General features: G+C 39.5%; 1 protein-coding gene across 2 annotated transcripts in view; it reads left to right on the top strand.

Annotated features, from left to right (window-relative positions):
• ADAM10 (ADAM metallopeptidase domain 10) overlaps positions 1-17651 on the top strand; it is a 111074-nt gene that overhangs the window by 16986 nt on the left and 76437 nt on the right. For both annotated transcript variants that reach the window (XM_030579024.1, XM_030579023.1), the window contains exon 2: positions 14674-14824. In XM_030579024.1, the coding sequence (XP_030434884.1) occupies positions 14674-14824 (151 nt within the window). The remainder of the gene's footprint in view (positions 1-14673; positions 14825-17651) is intronic.

Genomic DNA, 17651 nt, shown 5'->3' with positions numbered 1-17651 from the left:
CTCTGAATCAATAATTATAGTGACAGGAACTGTCTATTTATGCGTAGCATATAAGAGAGACACAATTAGTATTCTAACAATATAGGTTTGCATTTCAAAGTTCTGGCCTATTTAGCACAAATGGCCCTAGTTATCATTCACATACTTTTCTAACATGACTTTTAAAGGTGGGCTTTGGGTCATTCAGCCTGCAAGCTGTTTAACCCTTTCTAGCCATGTGTCACAGAGGGTTGTAGATTGCCTTAGGTCATACTATGAGGCAGTGGCTCTTCCTTGTTTTCAGCCATTATTTGTAACTATTGGGCCATACTGAGTTGAACTGACGCAAATTATATGATGCAATGCTAGTTTTACAATGCAAAACTTTCTTAATGAAACATAGAACCAGAGTCTTCATGAATTCCTGAGGCTTACCGCTTGTTAAAGAATCTTTCCAGTAAAAGTTTTGTTGTGTATTGTCAGTGTTGTACAAAGACTTCCTGCCAGAATATGCCCTCTGGGTGGGGGGAACAAGGCCAGGGCTACACTAACAAGTTAGGTTGATCGGCTACATTATTCAGGTGTAAAAAAACAAACAAACAACCATACACCTCCCACTAAATCACACCCTTGAGCAAGGTAGTTAAGCTGATGTAACCTGTGATGTAGACCACGCTAGATCAACAGCAGAATTCTGCTGTTGATCTAGCTACTGCCTCTCGGGGAGGTGGATTACTTACATTGATGGGACAACTCCTCCTGTCACTTTAATAAAGGTCTATGGTGAAGTACTGTAGCAGTGCATTTCTAGTGAAGACACAGCCCAAATTTATTTAGCTCATATACAGTAACTAAAGGGGAAATGAGCCGCATAATTCCAGATTTAAAACTGGCAGAGTACTATTCTTAAACCGAAGGATACAAAACAAATCAAGAAATTACAGGCAAGTGTTAAAGAACTATGTAAAAAGTGAATTGACAAAGGTAAAAACACAAATACATTTATATGGTGTACTAAAATGCAGCTTCTCTACTACAATTCAAAACTTCTAAAACCACATCTAGATATATCCAAAGGAAGTCTTGCTGCAAAACATCTATAAACTAGTGTTTGTGAGAAGGCACATGATAATAGGTCTGAAGTATTCTTTCCCCACCTTTCTTGCTGAAAACTAGGGCTGTCAATTAATTGCAGTTAACTCATGTGATTAACTAAAAAAAAAAATAATAATCTCTATTAAATGATAGTATCAGAGAGGTAGCCGTGTTAGTCTGGATCTGTAAAAGCAGCAAAGAATCCTGTGGCACCTTATAGACTAACAGAGGTTTTGGAGCATGAGCTTTCGTAGGTGAATACCTACTTTGTCAGATGCATGATGAAGTAGGTATTCACCTACGAAAGCTCATGCTCCAAAACCTGTGTTAGTCTATAAGGTGCCACAGGATTCTTTGCTGCTATTAAATGATTGAATATCAATTGAAACTTATTAAATATTTTTGGATGTTTTTCTACATTTTTCAAATACATTGATTTCTATTTCAACGCAGAATACTAAGTGTACAGTGCTAACTTTATATTATTTTTATTACAAATATTTGCACTATAAAAAGATGATAGTATTTTTCAATTCACCTAATACAAGTACTGTAGTGCAATCTCTTTATCATGAAAGTGTAACTTACATATGTTGATTTTTTTTTGTTACATAACTGCTCTCAAAAATAAAACAATGTAAAACTTTAGAGCCTACATATCCACTCATTCCTACTTCTTGTTCAGCCAACTGCTAAGACAAACAAGTTTGTTTACGTTTACAGGAGATGCTGCCTACTTCTTATTTACAATGTCACCTGAAAGTGAGAGCAGATGTTTTGCATGGCCCTTTTGTAGCCAGCATTGCAAGGTGGTTACGTGCCAGATATACATTCGTATGCCCCTTCATGCACTTTAATGAATGTATAGTTTTGGAAACATTTTCCCAGGGTTTACATCATCTTCACATGCTTGATCAAAGGAAAAAACATAAGAGTTCTACTTGAAGCAGATTGACCACCCTTAGAAAATCACCCAATTCATTTAATTTCCTATGAGTTCCCCGGGCAATACTGTTGCTGAAGTGACTGTATCCAAATTACTATCCTACAGAATTGCAAAAAGTGATGATCTGGGTGGCTTAACTGTGTAAGGCTATGTGTCAAGGCTCATTTGATGTGAGGCTGAACAGCTTCTACTGACTTACTCAGGGCTGTATTCATTAGGCATATGAAAGGCAGATATATGGAAAGAGAACCATATGTTTATAAAGCACCATTGCTCGGATTCAGTCTCTAGAAGGAATTCCACTTTGGATTCTCAGGGTTGGAGAACCTGTTTCTAAGTTAAGAATCCAAAAACGTTTCTTCCCCAGAGTTTATTTTACGATGTACTTTTTTGAGTTGGCCACACTTTCACTTTTCTTGTTTTCAAAAGCATCAGGCTTAGAAAGCCTGTAGAAAGCATCTAAAGAAGTATCTTGTCTTTCTCTTGTTTTTAAAACAAACTTTTTGTTCATTGCTGGTCTTTCTCTTGATTGTTTCCATCTTTTCTTTTGAGGCATCCTTCAAACTACTTATTCTTCAGCAGTGAGAATGGTGCCCAGATGGTATTTTTGTTTTAGGGATAATTACTACTTTTCCGAAGATCTCATCTACTAGGAGTCTCACTCATCCACTTCACCTGTCTTGGAGGAACCTTCCTGAGGTGTGTTGTTTTATTTTAATCTTTACACTTCTTTAGTCTTCTCTTAATTTTTCAATCCTTTCACTTTGGCGTATTTTTCTTTAGGAAGTCTGTGCTGACTGCTAAATCATAAACTGAGTAAAATGTTCCAAAAGGTGGTTAAGCTATGTGGTAACATACAATCCCCAAAAGATAAGCGACTCATTCTTTTGCCCACTACTGTGGGTTCTTAGGGCATGTCAACATTGTAGAGCAGTGCACACTGTGAGAGTGTGGTTTCTAAAGCGCACGAGAGTACACCAGCGCACTACACAGACCAATGCACAGCACATTTGTGTGCTTTAGAAATCACCCTTCCAATAGAGCACATCACATCACTGTTTAGACAAAGGTCAGGTCTACACTACAAACTTAACCTGGTATAACTACGTTACTTGGTGTGAAAAATCCATACCCTTGCATGAACCAGTTATACCAACCTAACCCCCATCAACGGACTTCTCCCGTCAACATAGCTACTGTCTCTCACAGAGATGGATTAACTGTGACAACAAGAGAAGCTCTCCTCTTGGCAGAGTAACATCTTCACTGAAGTGCTACAGTGGCACAGCTGTGCTGCTGCAGTGGTTTAAGTATAGACCTGCCCAAACCCTCAAACAAGATGTAAGGTAAATCATGTGAAGGTAAATTAAAGCTCATTAAAACCCCTCCCCCCGCTGCTCACTCCTGAATATGAAGGGGATATTTTACGCACATTGATTTCTCACCTCTCGTTGATTACCTTAAGTCTCAGAAGTGTCCCCAAAGTAGACATGCCCTTAGAGACCAAAGCCTTTGAGCTTGGACAGTTTTGAGTTTCTTTTTAAGTAAAAATCCAGCAGTGTGAATCATACAAGATGTCTTCATGAGGCATAATTATAGTTATCTTCCCTTCTCTCCCTCCAGAACTCTTGGAGTTCTCCATTACTGTACTCTTCTCTCCTATCCCCACAGTTTCCCAGCTGTTAAGAGGAGGGGAAGGAATTAGAGGTGTTTTTCTTCTGCCCTTCTTGTTGCTTTAATTTCACAAAGAAATGGAGGTAAACTCTTACCACTGGGCAAATCGTCTGCAGTTGCTTTCTTATTAAATGTGTAACAGTAATCATAGGAAGATGTGCTTTGAATTTTCCTGTATTCATCAAAGCCATTGCTTACGAAATCTGCTCCCCAAAATTTTGGGGAGTTTCAGGCATTGATTAATGTGAGCTTCAGGGAAGCTTATGAACCATTTACAAATGACTGCTGTGAGGTTTTATTGCTTGTGCACTATTGGGAGTTTTGATATGGCTATTTCCTGTTTGGCTCCCTGGCTGTACCATGTCAATTTGTATTTTAAACATTTTTTAAAAAAGAGAAGCTTGTCTAGAGTAGACGCTTGTTCTCTTTAATTCATTTTTTATTACCACCCCTTTTTGTCAGGTAGTTAACAGTAAATTTTCAGATCTTTGTCAGAAAATGGTATTCTGTAGAACAGACGGTAAGGCAAGGGTAGTATACAGGCAGACCAGGGGCCAAATCTGGACTGCCAGACACTTTTGAAAGCACCCTGAAATCTTTTTATTTACTAATTCTTATTATTTTCTCTGGAGTTTGGACTTTGACAAAAAATAATCGACTTACCACTGTGGTAGGGGAAAGCAAAAGAGACATGGATGTCCAGTTATTCTGTTGGTGCTTTTATACTAATAGTGGGGTAACTGGGAGCACTTTTATGTCAGCTTAGCTAAAAACTTGTGTTTATGTTGAGAGAAACCAAAATACTGTAGTAAATTCTGAATTAGATAACATATTTAGCTGAAAACATAAATTGCTTTTAGCATACAATAAATCAAGATAGTGTTGAATGTTTTGAAATCACACTGATTAGATTTAAGTTGTTTTATATCAGTTGGTGAAATATTTAATGGAGAAGTTACAGAATTGTAGTATTTTAGTTGCAAGACATGTCATGTAGCTTCATATTCATTGTCTGCATATTTTAAAGTGCCTTTAAGCAACTCCTAATGCTGCATTATTTATACTGTTTTATGATATGCACTCTTTTTTATAAAGGAAAAGTTGTTTGCATTTCTGTTTCATCAGTTTTGTAGTACTTCAGGAAACTGGTATATTTTTGTGAAAAAGGCCCTGAGACAAAATTACTATCTGTCTATACTTCAAACCTACTGACAAAATTAATGGCAATATTTTTTTCCTCTTACCATAGCAAAAGAGAGGGTGAAAACCTGGCCCAGTTGAAATAAAAGGTCAGGATGTTGCTTCAAAGTGTTTGTTTGAAATCCATTGATGTTTGTTTTCTAATGTTCACTTACTTTTTCTGAGCTCTGGTTATTTTCTAAATGCATGTTTAGGGATGTCCTATTTATGTACTTTATACTTTTGGATGTTAGACTGTCGGTTTAAATGTTCTAATGTGTTTTAAATACACTTGACATTGTGTACGAGTAAGGCTGCAAGTCTGTCACAGAAGTCACAGTTTCTGTGACTTTCCGGGACCTCTGTGACTTCTGCAGTGGCTAATGCTGGCTCAGGGGCTGCTCGAGCCAGGCAGCCCCTAGGCCAGCAGCAGCAGTTTTGGTGTGTGGGAGGGGGCTCAGGGCTAGGGGTTGGGAGGTGTGGGGGAGTGCTTACCTCAGGGTGGGGAGCTCCCTGGCTCCCATTAGCATGGCCCTGCAATTCCTAGACTGCAGAGGGGCCGGAGGCTCCCTGCCCCTGCAGCTCCCATTGGCTGTGGTTCCCAGCCAACGGGAGCTGCGCAGCCAGTGCTTCTGGCAGGAGCAGCACGCGGCGCCCCCTGGGCCTGGCCCCTCTGCTGCCTAGGAGCTGCAGGCACACGCAGAGCTGGATAGTCTAGCATAGACCAGCAGGGGTTCCTGGGCATGTGCCATTGCTCACTCTGTCTCCCCCAGCACCAGCAGAGTCCCAGGCCACCTCCTCCAGAACCTGTGGTGCCCCGGGACCACCTCCTCCTCCGCCCCCACCCCCGAATACCTGCGGCCCTCCGCCCAAGTTTTAGTAGGGGTATATAGTAAAAGTCATGGACAGGTCATGAACCGTGAATTTTTGTTTACTGCCCAAGACTCATCCCTGGCTTTTGCTAAAAATATCTGTGACTAAAACGTAGCCTTATGTATAACAGAGGTTCTCCTCTTCAGACTTTATAATCTAGATAGATAATATACCAGCATGGAAGCAAACTGTAAAAGTTTACAGAGCCTGTTGGTGGTGACTTTGTTTTGTTTTGTTTTTTTGCTGCTTTGCTAGCTTCTTCAAATGATTCACACCTTTATCGTCTTTACAGTTCCAGCTTAACTGCTCCACTTTTGTTAACTCTAAGTGCTCTCTCTGCTGTGCTAGCTCCATAGAAAGAAATAGCTCCTTTGCATAGAGAAAAGTGACTGGGTACCCACTGACGTCAATACTTCTTTTTTTCCCTAAAAGTTTTTGAAGATGGTTCCCAAATCTCTAGAGGTCTGTGCTAACTCTTCTCATGCCACTACAACTGCTCTGGCAGCAGGATGTTGGGTCTGCTTCAGGGGGGTGCCTCCCTCCCTGCATGGGAATGTCTGCTGGAGATTGAACCCAGCCTGGTGAGGTCTTCTCTACTGCTTCATAGTTCTTACAGTGTAATTAAGTGTTTGGTCTTAGATACAGGGTCTGGACAAAAAATCATCTAACATCTACTAACCAGGTGCTCAAGATGTCGTCCTAACATTTTTACTGGACCAAAAAGATGGGGAAATTATTTTGAAACTTGTTTTCCATGTCCTAATGAAATGAGCACTGTAAAGTCAAGGAGTAATTCACAGCTCTGATCTGCTCCTTGAATTAACTCTTTACTAGATATGTGGTCCCACCTCTTTCTGCACTCATTTGGAGAGTGGATTCCTCTTGCTCATTCTGATTTGAAAAAAATGGATAACAAGTTTATGAATTTTCCCATGATCTTGTCTAACTTTAAATTACATAACAATGAGTACTTAAAGTAGTTTAAGGTTGTTGTGGTCTCACTTTTTAGAAAGGTATCTTGATGAGCCTCACTTTTTAATTACTAATTGGCACAGCGGAGTGGAAATCAAATCAGTTGTATGTCTGCCAGTCTTCACTTTACTTTTCATTATTCATTGCCCTAAATATTTCTGGGTGAGACTTCCTGAAGGAAACTTCTTAAGAGTTGTTAGCTTAAAAAAAATGATTTTCATGAGGCACTCCTATCCTGATGTTTTTGAATGTTACAAAGAGACCAGCAAACAGACTTGGGTGTATGAATTCTTACCTCCCCCATAGATTAGGGCTCTGATACCTGCTATTGGAGGATCCACTTAATCTTTAAAGGAATTTATGGGTACCTGTGTGTGTGTGTGTGTCTCTCTCTCTCTCTCTCCTATCCCAGCCCGATTAGCTTATTTCTTCAGTTGTACTCCTTACCCATTTATTCATCTTCATGCAGAATATGCACGTTCCAAAGTAGCTGAACAATTTTCCTGATAGCTAAACAGGTCCTCTGAATATTCTTTAAATTAAAGGATGTTGCTTCTCTGTTGCTGGACTTACTATTTTACCAGGCTGAATGAAATGGGATAGAATGCACTTATGAGGTTATTTTCCCCCTCTCTAGTGAGTCTATTTAAAAGCAAATTAAGCATAAATAGAAACTAGCTTTAATACTTTGTTATACTGTCAGGAAATAAGGTGTTGTATCTCTACTATAGCATAAATGCTTTGAACTTTTGTAAGAGATCTGGGCAGGGTTGGCTGAAAATAAATATTGTGTTTATGTTCCTTTGAATGTTTGATTTGGGAGAAAAAAAGATGGCCTTTATATAGTTAAGTGATATTAATAAGAAACAGATATGAAATGACTGATTTAGAAAATTCTTTGATATCTTTGACTTCATTCCAGTTAAATCCTTTAAACTTATTATGCTTAGGAAAATGTAATTACTGCTCTACCAAATAGCTTAAAGAATAAGCAGTACTTAATTGGAGAGTATTCCTAAAATGTACTTCTGCTTAGTCCTTAGTTTCTCTTTAAAATGTAATTGTATATAGAAGCAAATATATCAAGCCAGAATATAATCAACCATTTTTACTTTTCACAATTGGTGGATAGCGTGCATAAAGGGCCACGTATCTGACATAGTCTGGAGCAAAGACTGAGTGTTCTTATAATTGGGGATGCTTTTCTGTTGCTTTCATATATTGGTTGGCTGAGTTAATTGTTTCTTATATGTAATTTAACCCTGGGTGGTCATCCTTTGGAGCATTCCAAGTTTTTTTTTGCATGGGGATCTTTTCTTGTCTAAATCGAAATAAATATAGCGATTGGCTTGTCATGGAGAATACTCAAATTGTTTTTATTTGGTGTTTAGGGAAGATGAAGAGTGTGGTATTGTTCCCTTGCTGCAGCAGTAGCAGGGCAGAACTCGTGTGTATGGGGGTCAAAACTGTGAAAGTCTTGAAATTAATTTGTAATAAAGATGGTGTCCTAACCATACTTCAGTTAGGGACAGCTCTGGAGTGATTTCTCTGAAAAGCCATGCCTAACCATGTCTTAGTAGAACAAGCATTGCCTCCTTCCAATCCAGATGTAAAGCTCACTGCTTCACCCTCACTCTTCTGCTAAGCAGCGCATAGTATACCAGTATTTGCTTCAATAGTTAAAGCATGTATAATTTCCTTTCGGGGCCAAAAATGGAAAAGAAAATTCAAATGAAATGCCAGTATGTTTGTTTTACCATGGAAAGTGATCACATCACAGTGATGGCCTGGTTTAAAATCATAGATAGAAAATCTAAAAAAACTGAAGGTAGCAATTTACAATGAATCTGAATTTGCAAATATTTCATTCTTGGCACATACACAGAGGCCTCTGCTCTATTGCCCTCATTTTGGGAGGATGAATCCTCACTTGAATTTGGCTACAGAGATAAGGGAGTTGCAAATCAATGGTAAGCCCTTAACTTTGACTGCTTCGTTCATTTAATAGTGAAAAGTGCAAGGTCATGCATTTAATGATTAATAACAAGAACTATTGTTATAAGCTGGGGAGGCATCAGTTGAAAGTAACAGAGGAGGAGAAGGACCTTGGAGTATTGGTTGATCATAGGATGACTATGAGCCACCAATGTGATATGGCCGTGAAAAAAGCTAATGTGATCTTGGCATGCATCAGGGGAGGTATTTCCAGTATAGATAAGGAGGTGTTAATACCATTATACAAGGCACTGGTGAGACCTCATCTGGAATACTGTGTGCAGTTCTGGTCTCCTATGTTTAAGAAGGATGAATTCAAATTGGAACAGGTTCAGAGAAGGGTTACTAGGACTATCCAAGGAATGGAAAATCTTGTCTTGTTTAGCCTAACCAAAAGAAGGCTGAGGGGAGATATGATTGCTCTCTATAAATATATTCAAGGAATAAATACCAGGGAGGGAGAGGAATTATTTAAGCTCAGTACCATTGTGGACACAAGAACAAATGGATATAAACTGGCTATCAGGAAGTTTAGACTTGAAATTAGATGAAGGTTTCTAACCATCAGAGGAGTGAAGTTCTGGAACAACCTTCCAAGGGGAGTAGTGGAGGCAAAAGACATATCTGGCTTCAAGAACATAAGAACAGCCGTACTGGCTCAGACCAAAGGTCCATCTAGCCCAGTATCTGTCTACTGACAGTGGCCAGTGCCAGGTGCCCCAGAGGGAGTGAAGCTAACGGGCAATGATCAAGTGATCTCTCTCCTGCCATCCATCTCCATCCTCTGATGAACAGAGGCTAGGGACACCATTCTTTACCCTTCCTGGCTAATAGTCATTTATGGACTTAGCCACCATGAATTTATCCAGTTCCCTTTTAAACATTGTTACACTCCCAGCCTTCGCAACCTCCTTAGGTAAGGAGTTCTACAAGTTGACTGTGTGCTGTGTGAAGAAGAACTTCCTTTTATTTGTTTTAAACCTGCTACCTATTAATTTCATTTGGTGACTCCTAGTTCTTGTATTATGGGAATAAGTAAATAACTTTTCTTTATCCACTTTCTCCACATCACTCATGATTTTATATACCTCTATCATATCCCCCCTTAGTCTCCTCTTTTCCAAGCTGAAGGGGCCTAGCCTCTTTAATCTTTCCTCATATGGGACCCTTTCTGCAACGTTCTTGGGAGGCAGCAGGCCTATCCCGGGTGCTCTGCAAGAACGAGGCCCACACACACTGTGAGTTATTGGCTTTAATGAAGGTAAAGTGACACACCCGCAATGGGGACTCCTGGCATTGCTGTCACGGAGGCGGGGAACCCAGCGCACCGAAGCTCGGCCTGGTATGGAGTCCAAGGGCGGGACTGGGATCATGCAACTATATATACAGAATACAAACACAACTCATACATAAGCAAATAGGGGCTTTCCACAGGGTGTGTCCGCCCCTTGGCCAAAGGCCAGGGACTTTCCACAGGCGGTGTCCGCCCTTTGGCCAAGGGCCATGCAAACTGGTTCTAACTGGTTAAAAGCAAGTTATAACTGGCGTGCCATGTCCTACAATGACCGGCCGCCGAGAAAGCAGAACTACCCTATCTAGGCCGTAACACAGTCTTCCGCGGTTCCCTATACTCTCCAAACCCCTAATCATTTTAGTTGCCCTTTTCTGAACCTTTTCTAGTGCTAGAATATCTTTTTTGAGGTGAGGAGACCACATCTGCACACAGTATTCAAGAGGTGAGCGTACCATGGATTTATATAAGGGCAATAATATATTCTCTGTCTTATTCTCTATCCCCTTTTTAATGATTCTTAACATCCTGACTAAGACTGATAAGTTTATGGAGGGGATGATATAATGGGATAGCCTAATTTTGGCGATTAATTTGTCTTTGACTACTAGTGGCAAATATGCCCAATGGCTTGTGATGAAATGTTAGATGGGGTGGGATCTGAGTTACTACAGAGAATTATTTCCTGGGTGTCTTGCTGGTGAGTCTTGCTCATATGCTAAGGATTTAGCTGATTGCCATATTTGGAGTCGGGAAGGAATTTTCCTCCAGGGCAGACTGGCAGAAGCCTTGGGGTTTTTTCCTTCCTCTGCAGCGTGGGGCACGGGTCACTTGTTGGAAGATTTTCTGCACCTTGAAGTCTTTAAACCATGATTTGAGGACTTCAGTGGCTCAGACACGGGTTTGATACAGGAGTGGGTGAGTCAGATTCTGTGGCCTGCATTGTGCAGGAGATCAGACTAGATGATCATAATGGTCCTGTCTGACCTTAAAGTCTATGATTCTATGATTTCTGGATACTTAATATCCAGAAAAAATATACCAGAAGTATAACAGATTCAGAAATGGGGGACAGTTACTAGAGGTATGGAAAATTCCAGGATATTTTTAAAGATTGTGAAATTAATGTGATGAGGAAATGAATGAGGAATAAGAGATAAGAATGCTGCCCGATTAACTTTCTCTAGCACTTATTTATCTTCTCATAGCACAGGAATAAGGAGATGAATGAAAATTAAATGAATGAAATTTTAAAAATAAAATTTTATTTAAACACAACATATAGCCATTTTATGGCAGCAAATGCCACAAGTTACAGAGGCAAAGTGTTGGGCTGCAGTAATTCTTCAGTAGCCATCTCTGCTTAGAAAATGACCTTTAAGTGGGATAGTGATGTTTTGGGGAAATCCTTGTGGAACTGTGCTGGCCAGGGAGATGGGCAGAGCAACAGAGTCCTGGCATCCAGGAGATTGGCTTGGTTTGGGATTAAACTCATTGGGAAAACCACATTTTCTCCTACCTTAAACTAATTATTTGGAGAATGCTCAAGGATCTGATTTTCCTTGGATATATTTATTTTTACTATAGTGAAATCCTCCAGATCCCCTCTGACACTTATTTCTAGAGAAAAGGGGATGGTCCAGGCCAAGTTCTGGAAGATCAAGGACAGGAAACAGAAGAATGAGTTTCCCGGGAGGAGAACCTTGAGAATAGAAAACATTATTCTCAAATAGATGAGCAACCAGTTTTAATTGTGGCGAGAACATTAAAAAAAATCATAAGGAAGAAAAAAAGCAGATGGTGAGCATGCCACAGTAACAGAAGTAGAACAAGATAGTAATTTTGTCCTTGGAGTTTTTTTTCATATAGACCCTTTTGCAAAAGGAAATGTTCAGATCACCAGTCCATTTCATATAGGTAACTAAATAGTCATCAGGTCTGGAGTTGAAAACTGGCAATAAAAGACTGCATATCTTACTTCCAGTACATTAACTTGGATATCAACAACTGTGTGTATTAACTTCAAAAATAAATGATCAGAAATTCCTTTTACTCCCACTTAATCCTGAGTGAAGTATATGGCAACTGGATGATAGCTGGTTTAAGTAAAGATGGTGCTTTTACTCCGTTTTATCAGCCTTTTCGTCATTACTTCAATTTCAAACCAAGGCTACAATTGCAGTGCCACCTTAAGAACTAGAGTATTTCTCCAAACCATCTTTTGAAGTCATGGGATATACCTTATCAAAGGGATGACATGGGGAAGACTTGCCAAGCCACTGGGCAAAGCTTGAATAATAAATATTGGTACTATTTGAACATTTCTTCTAGAAGTCTGGCTGGCAAAAGTTATACTAAAGACTTTTTTTGTTTTAGAACTATTGGCTTATTTTAAAAAACGTTTGACTTTTCCACAATAAACTGCACATTAGTATTTCTACATCGCTACAGAGTTGTTTACATTTGAACAATGTTATGAACAATGTTCAAATGTAAAATGCTGTCTTAATGTACATGACTGCCTGGTCCAGTGTGTGCTTCAAATACAGCAGCTTCAAATTAAGCTATTTCTATGAATTTGCAAGAGGAAGGATTATAAATCGGTCATTTTTTTCTTCTGCTTGGGTTTAATTTCAACACTGGAAGGTCTCCTTGTCTCCAACTATATAAATTTACATATGAAGTACTAATGGCAAATACTCGTGTGTTCTGCATGTAAAATGTGTGTAATGTTTTAAGGCCTATTTTAATTAGGGTAGCTAGTTTTTAATTTTCCTCAGCATGCTGTGGTTGCTTAGTGTCCCATTCTAACAAAGAATGCAACAATGAAGTAATTAAGACTGATAGATTTAAAAAAAAAAAAAAAAAAAACCTCTGGTTCCAACTCTGGTTCCAACCAGGGCATCAAAACTCTCTCTCTCGAATTCTATATAATAACTTTTGGCCTGATTTTCAAAGTTATTAACACCTGACGTTTACATTCATTTGCTGGAATTTTGAGGGCACCCACCTTTTTATTGCCATTCCTCTTATGAGCATTTTGAGTTCTTAAGGGTTTAGATTTCTGGACCCAAACCTTTACTTTAGGGAGCAAAATCATATAGAACCTATGCTCAGTTCCTTTAAGTGCCTTATATCCAATTAAAAATGATTTGCAAGACACAAAAATATTATATCTGATCTCCATCTACTCATCTCCTCTTTTCTGTTCTTCCTCCCCACTACTTTCCACAGTTAAGCTTTTACTTGTCTTTTTGTCCCCAGTCTGAACTATTGAATCCCTTTCTCTTAAGTTGTTTGCACAAAGCCTTCTTTCAGTTTGCCGCCTTATTAACTCAGAAGCAAATTCTATGCATGAAGAGTATTGTGTGCGGATTGTGATATTTCAGATACTGAAGGAAACTATATATAATGGCTATACTTATGTGTAGGAAGAATAATTGCTTAGAACACACTTAATGAATGTCAGGACTACTTAGAAGAATATCTTGTCTCAAACGATCACTTGTGAAGCTTATTTTGTGCTATCACTTTTGAATATTCACTTTCCAAAATAGAAGAAGCAGAAGTCTTCACTTTTTATTTAAAAACATGAAACATATGTAATAGACGGAAAACAAGTAGTGGCCTAGAGCATTGAATACATAGTATTCACCACTCGGGGCACGAGCCCCCACCACTCTCCCATCCAGGAGGGTTTGTGGGAGGAAGAAATTCTCAAGACAAAGCCAGCCCTGGAGTCGCTCATCCATTTTGAGTGGGTAGCAGCAACCCTCAATTCCCTGTACGTTCATTACTTTTCTTTCTGAAGTTTTTTACTTGGGTAATGTGACTGACATGCTGTTTCCTCCAAGCCCCTCCTGTCCGTTACTCCACAGGCTGCTCACCATCAGCTTTGACATCCGTGTTCCTATTTTCCTGTTCCTAATGCCCCTACCATTTAACATCCTCTGTCCCTTCCTTTGGTTTTCCTTGTTTTGTTTCTTCTCATCCTTTGTCTGCTAGGTTGCTTTAGCAGCCTAATTTAGCACATACCCTTAATTTGTCTTCTGGCAGATGTCTACACAGCGGTAGAGAAGTCAGTTCACAAGCTTATCAATGCCAGCTGATCATTCAGATATCTAGTCTTGCAGTGAGTCTTGTGGTAAGGCAGAAGTACCCAATATCTAGCATAACTTTAAAGCCATTGTTCTGGGCCCTGTCTGCACTATATGTAAATCCAGGCAAAGCTCTCAAACACCAGTGCTCCTGGCCAGCTCTCCTTGTGTTCCCTTCCATCCTCAGGGTAGCCAGGTTTCTCTTCCAAATTTCTTGTAGACTCAACATGAGTCAAAAACCTTCTGCAGGGAAATGTCTAGGCCAGGAGGCTTGATTTCAAGCTGAATCCTCAGGGATGTTTCTTCAACCTTTTTTGTTTGTTTGTTGCTAGCATGGAAGAATATTCATATCACTGCACATTAAGGCTTTCTTTTAATTGCCATGTTTGGCCTGCAGAAGTAAGCCTTCAATTTCGAGTAGAAACTGTAATGCTAGCAGTGCAGAATGAAGAAAATGCAAGTATGTTTCTTTTAGGAATGCAAAGGAAAAATGTCAAGTTGTTCTATTCACTGACACTGTTGAAATGCTGAAACTCAGATTACTGTGTTGTTGTTTTTTTTCCTTTTCACAGGCCAGTATGGAAATCCTTTAAATAAATACATTAAACATTATGAAGGATTGTCGTATGATGTGGATTCATTACACCAAAAACACCAGCGTGCCAAAAGAGCAGTGTTGCATGAAGACCAATTTCTGCACCTAAATTTTCATGCACATGGAAGGTGAGTAATTTTTATTTAAAGCTTTTCACCTTAAGAATACTTTCCATTTATTTTAACAAAACACAGATTTGTTGGTTGAAGTACTATACAAGTGCATATAAATGCTACATAACTTGAATGTTAAAAATATTTTAAAGATACCTTTCATAATGCAAGTGAATTAACTGTAAGTGTTCAGAGTAAATCATACTGAGTTGCAACTGTCATTTTTACATAGACTTCCTCAAATTTTTTTGTTTAACCTCAAACCAAAGATTTTATTTTTGGCTAAGCTTAAATCTCTTTTTTGGTTTTTGAAATATATTAAGAGTGGAGTGGCATAGTTATTCCTGGTTTTGTAATGCTTTTTTGGACTTTGTGCATAACTTAAAGCTGTACACTGAACTTTGCCTGTGAGTAGTCTTCATTGTAGAAAATAGTCCAATTGGGGACAAAATACTAAATTTCATAAGCAACTAAAAATGCATTTTCTATACTTATAACTGAAAACTGAAGTTATCTAACTCCATGTTGCCAGAGAAAATTAGGTAATTCCATAGTGTCACATTGTAGATAAATGGGGTGTGTTGGTGAAAGCTAGCACTGTGTTGCAAAGATTTGAAAAACCATGGCCCTGCAGGTAGCTGCTCTTCTCCCCCTTCCCCTTCTCCCCCACCCCCCATAAAGAGAACTCTTGCATTTAACTTAACTTTTGCTCTTCCTGATTTTTATGGTCAAATTTGCTCTGAGACTGTCTAAATGCTATAAGTGCTACAGGAGCACAGTTCTTTGGTCGCATAGCTGTAGGGGGTTTTCTGTTATGTTGCCTGATTCTTTAGTAGTAGTTAATTATTATTGATTTCCAATTAATACTGATTAGGGTACTATAGGTTCTAGTCCTAGGATCTGGCATGACAGAATCAAGGTTGAGTTCAGTATCTGGTTGGGAACCCCAGAGTACATACTGTAGACACTCAGACTGAGGGGAAATCAAAGCTTTAACACCTTTTGTGAACACAGTTTGTAAAGCCACAAACTGCAAAAAAAGATAGCAAAAATACAGAGTTACAGTGATCTATTGTACCATTCCTCACATATGTACTCATATAGTCATACCCTTGCTTGGGGATCAGATGGCAAAAGACAACCTGCACTGTCCCTGGCATGCCAAACGAATACCAGGGTTCAGATTGACAGATAACAATGACTCCCTTTATGTGGTGGTCTGGCCTCTTGTAGGGCCCAGGTGCTATCATGAATAGTCATTCAAATGCGCAGTCTCCCTTGTTCATATCCAACTTTTATCCTATAGATAAGTGTATTAATGATTTTTGCTTATTACCATATACATCAGTTAATTGCCAGGGCAAATACGTGGTTAAGCATCTGCTGACAATCTATCCAAACATAACAAGCCTAGAATCAGCTCAACATTCCTGTGGTTACCTGGTAGCATTTTGGACAGCCCCTTCCCTTTAGCATGCTATTCCCAGTTCCCAAAAACTCAGAGTAACATGGCCATTTACCTGTGCCAGAGTTCACAGGCCTCAAAGCCTTATATTAACTGCTTAACCTTATGTCTTATAGACTCATAGACTTGAGGGTCAGAAGGGACCAAAATGATCATCTAGTCTGACCTCCTGCACAAAGCAGGCCATAGAACCCTACCCATCCACTTCTATAACAAACCCCTAACCTATATCCGAGTTATTTTAAAGTCTTCAGATTGTGGTTTGAAGACCTCAAGCTGCAGAGAATCCACCAGCAACTGACCCATGTCCCACGCTGCAGAGGAAGGCGAAAAACCTCCAGGTCTTCTGCCAATCTGCCCCGGAGGAAAATTCCTTCCCAACTCCAAATATGGCGATCAGCTAAACCCTGAGCATGTGGGCAAGACTCACCAGCGAGCACTCAGGAAAGAATTCTCTGCAGTAATTCAGATCCTGTCCCATCCAACATCCCATCACAGACCACTGGGCATACTTATCTGCTGATAATCAAAGATCACTTGCCAAAATTAAGCTATCCCATCATACCATCCCTTCTATAAACTTATCAAGCTTGGTCTTAAAGCCAGATATGTCTTTTGCCCCCACTACTCCCCTTGGAAGGCTGTTCCAGAACTTCACTCCTCTGACGGTTAGAAACCTTCGTCTAATTTCAAGTCTAAACTTCCTAGTGTCCAGTTTATACCCATTTGTTCTTGTGTCTACATTGGTACTAAGCTTAAATAATTCCTCTCCCTCCCTAATATTAATCCCACTGATATATTTATAAAGAGCAAGCATATCCCCCCATAGCCTTCTTTTGGCTAGGCTAAACAAGCCAAGCTCTTTGAGTCTCCTTTCATAAGGCAGGTTTTCCATTCCTTGGATCATCCTAGTAGCCCGTCTCTGAACCTGTTCCAGTTTGAATTCATCCTTCTTAAGCATGGGAGACCAGAACTGCACACAGTATTCCAGATGAGGTCTCACCAGTGCCTTATATAACGGTACTAACACCTCCTTATCTTTGCTGGAAATACCTCGCCTGATGCATCCTAAAACCGCATTAGCTTTTTTAACGGCCATATCACATTGGCGGCTCATAGTCATCCTGTGATCAACCAATACTCCAAGGTCCTTCTCCTCCTCTGTTGTTTCCAACTGATGTGTCCCCAACGTATATCTAAAATTCTTATTATTAATCCCTAAGTGCATGACCTTGTACTTTTCACTATTAAATTTCATCCTATTACTATTACTCCAGTTTACAAGGTCATCCAGATCTTCCTGTATGATATCCCGGTCCTTCTCTGTGTTAGCAATACCCCCCAGCTTTGTGTTATCCGCAAACTTTATTAGCACAT

The sequence above is a fragment of the Gopherus evgoodei genome, chromosome 10, assembly GCF_007399415.2.
Source record: "Gopherus evgoodei ecotype Sinaloan lineage chromosome 10, rGopEvg1_v1.p, whole genome shotgun sequence".
In the NCBI taxonomy this organism is placed as follows: domain Eukaryota; kingdom Metazoa; phylum Chordata; order Testudines; family Testudinidae; genus Gopherus; species Gopherus evgoodei.
The sequence above is the reverse complement of the archived record's forward strand: the minus strand, read 5'-3'. Positions and strand labels throughout refer to the sequence as shown.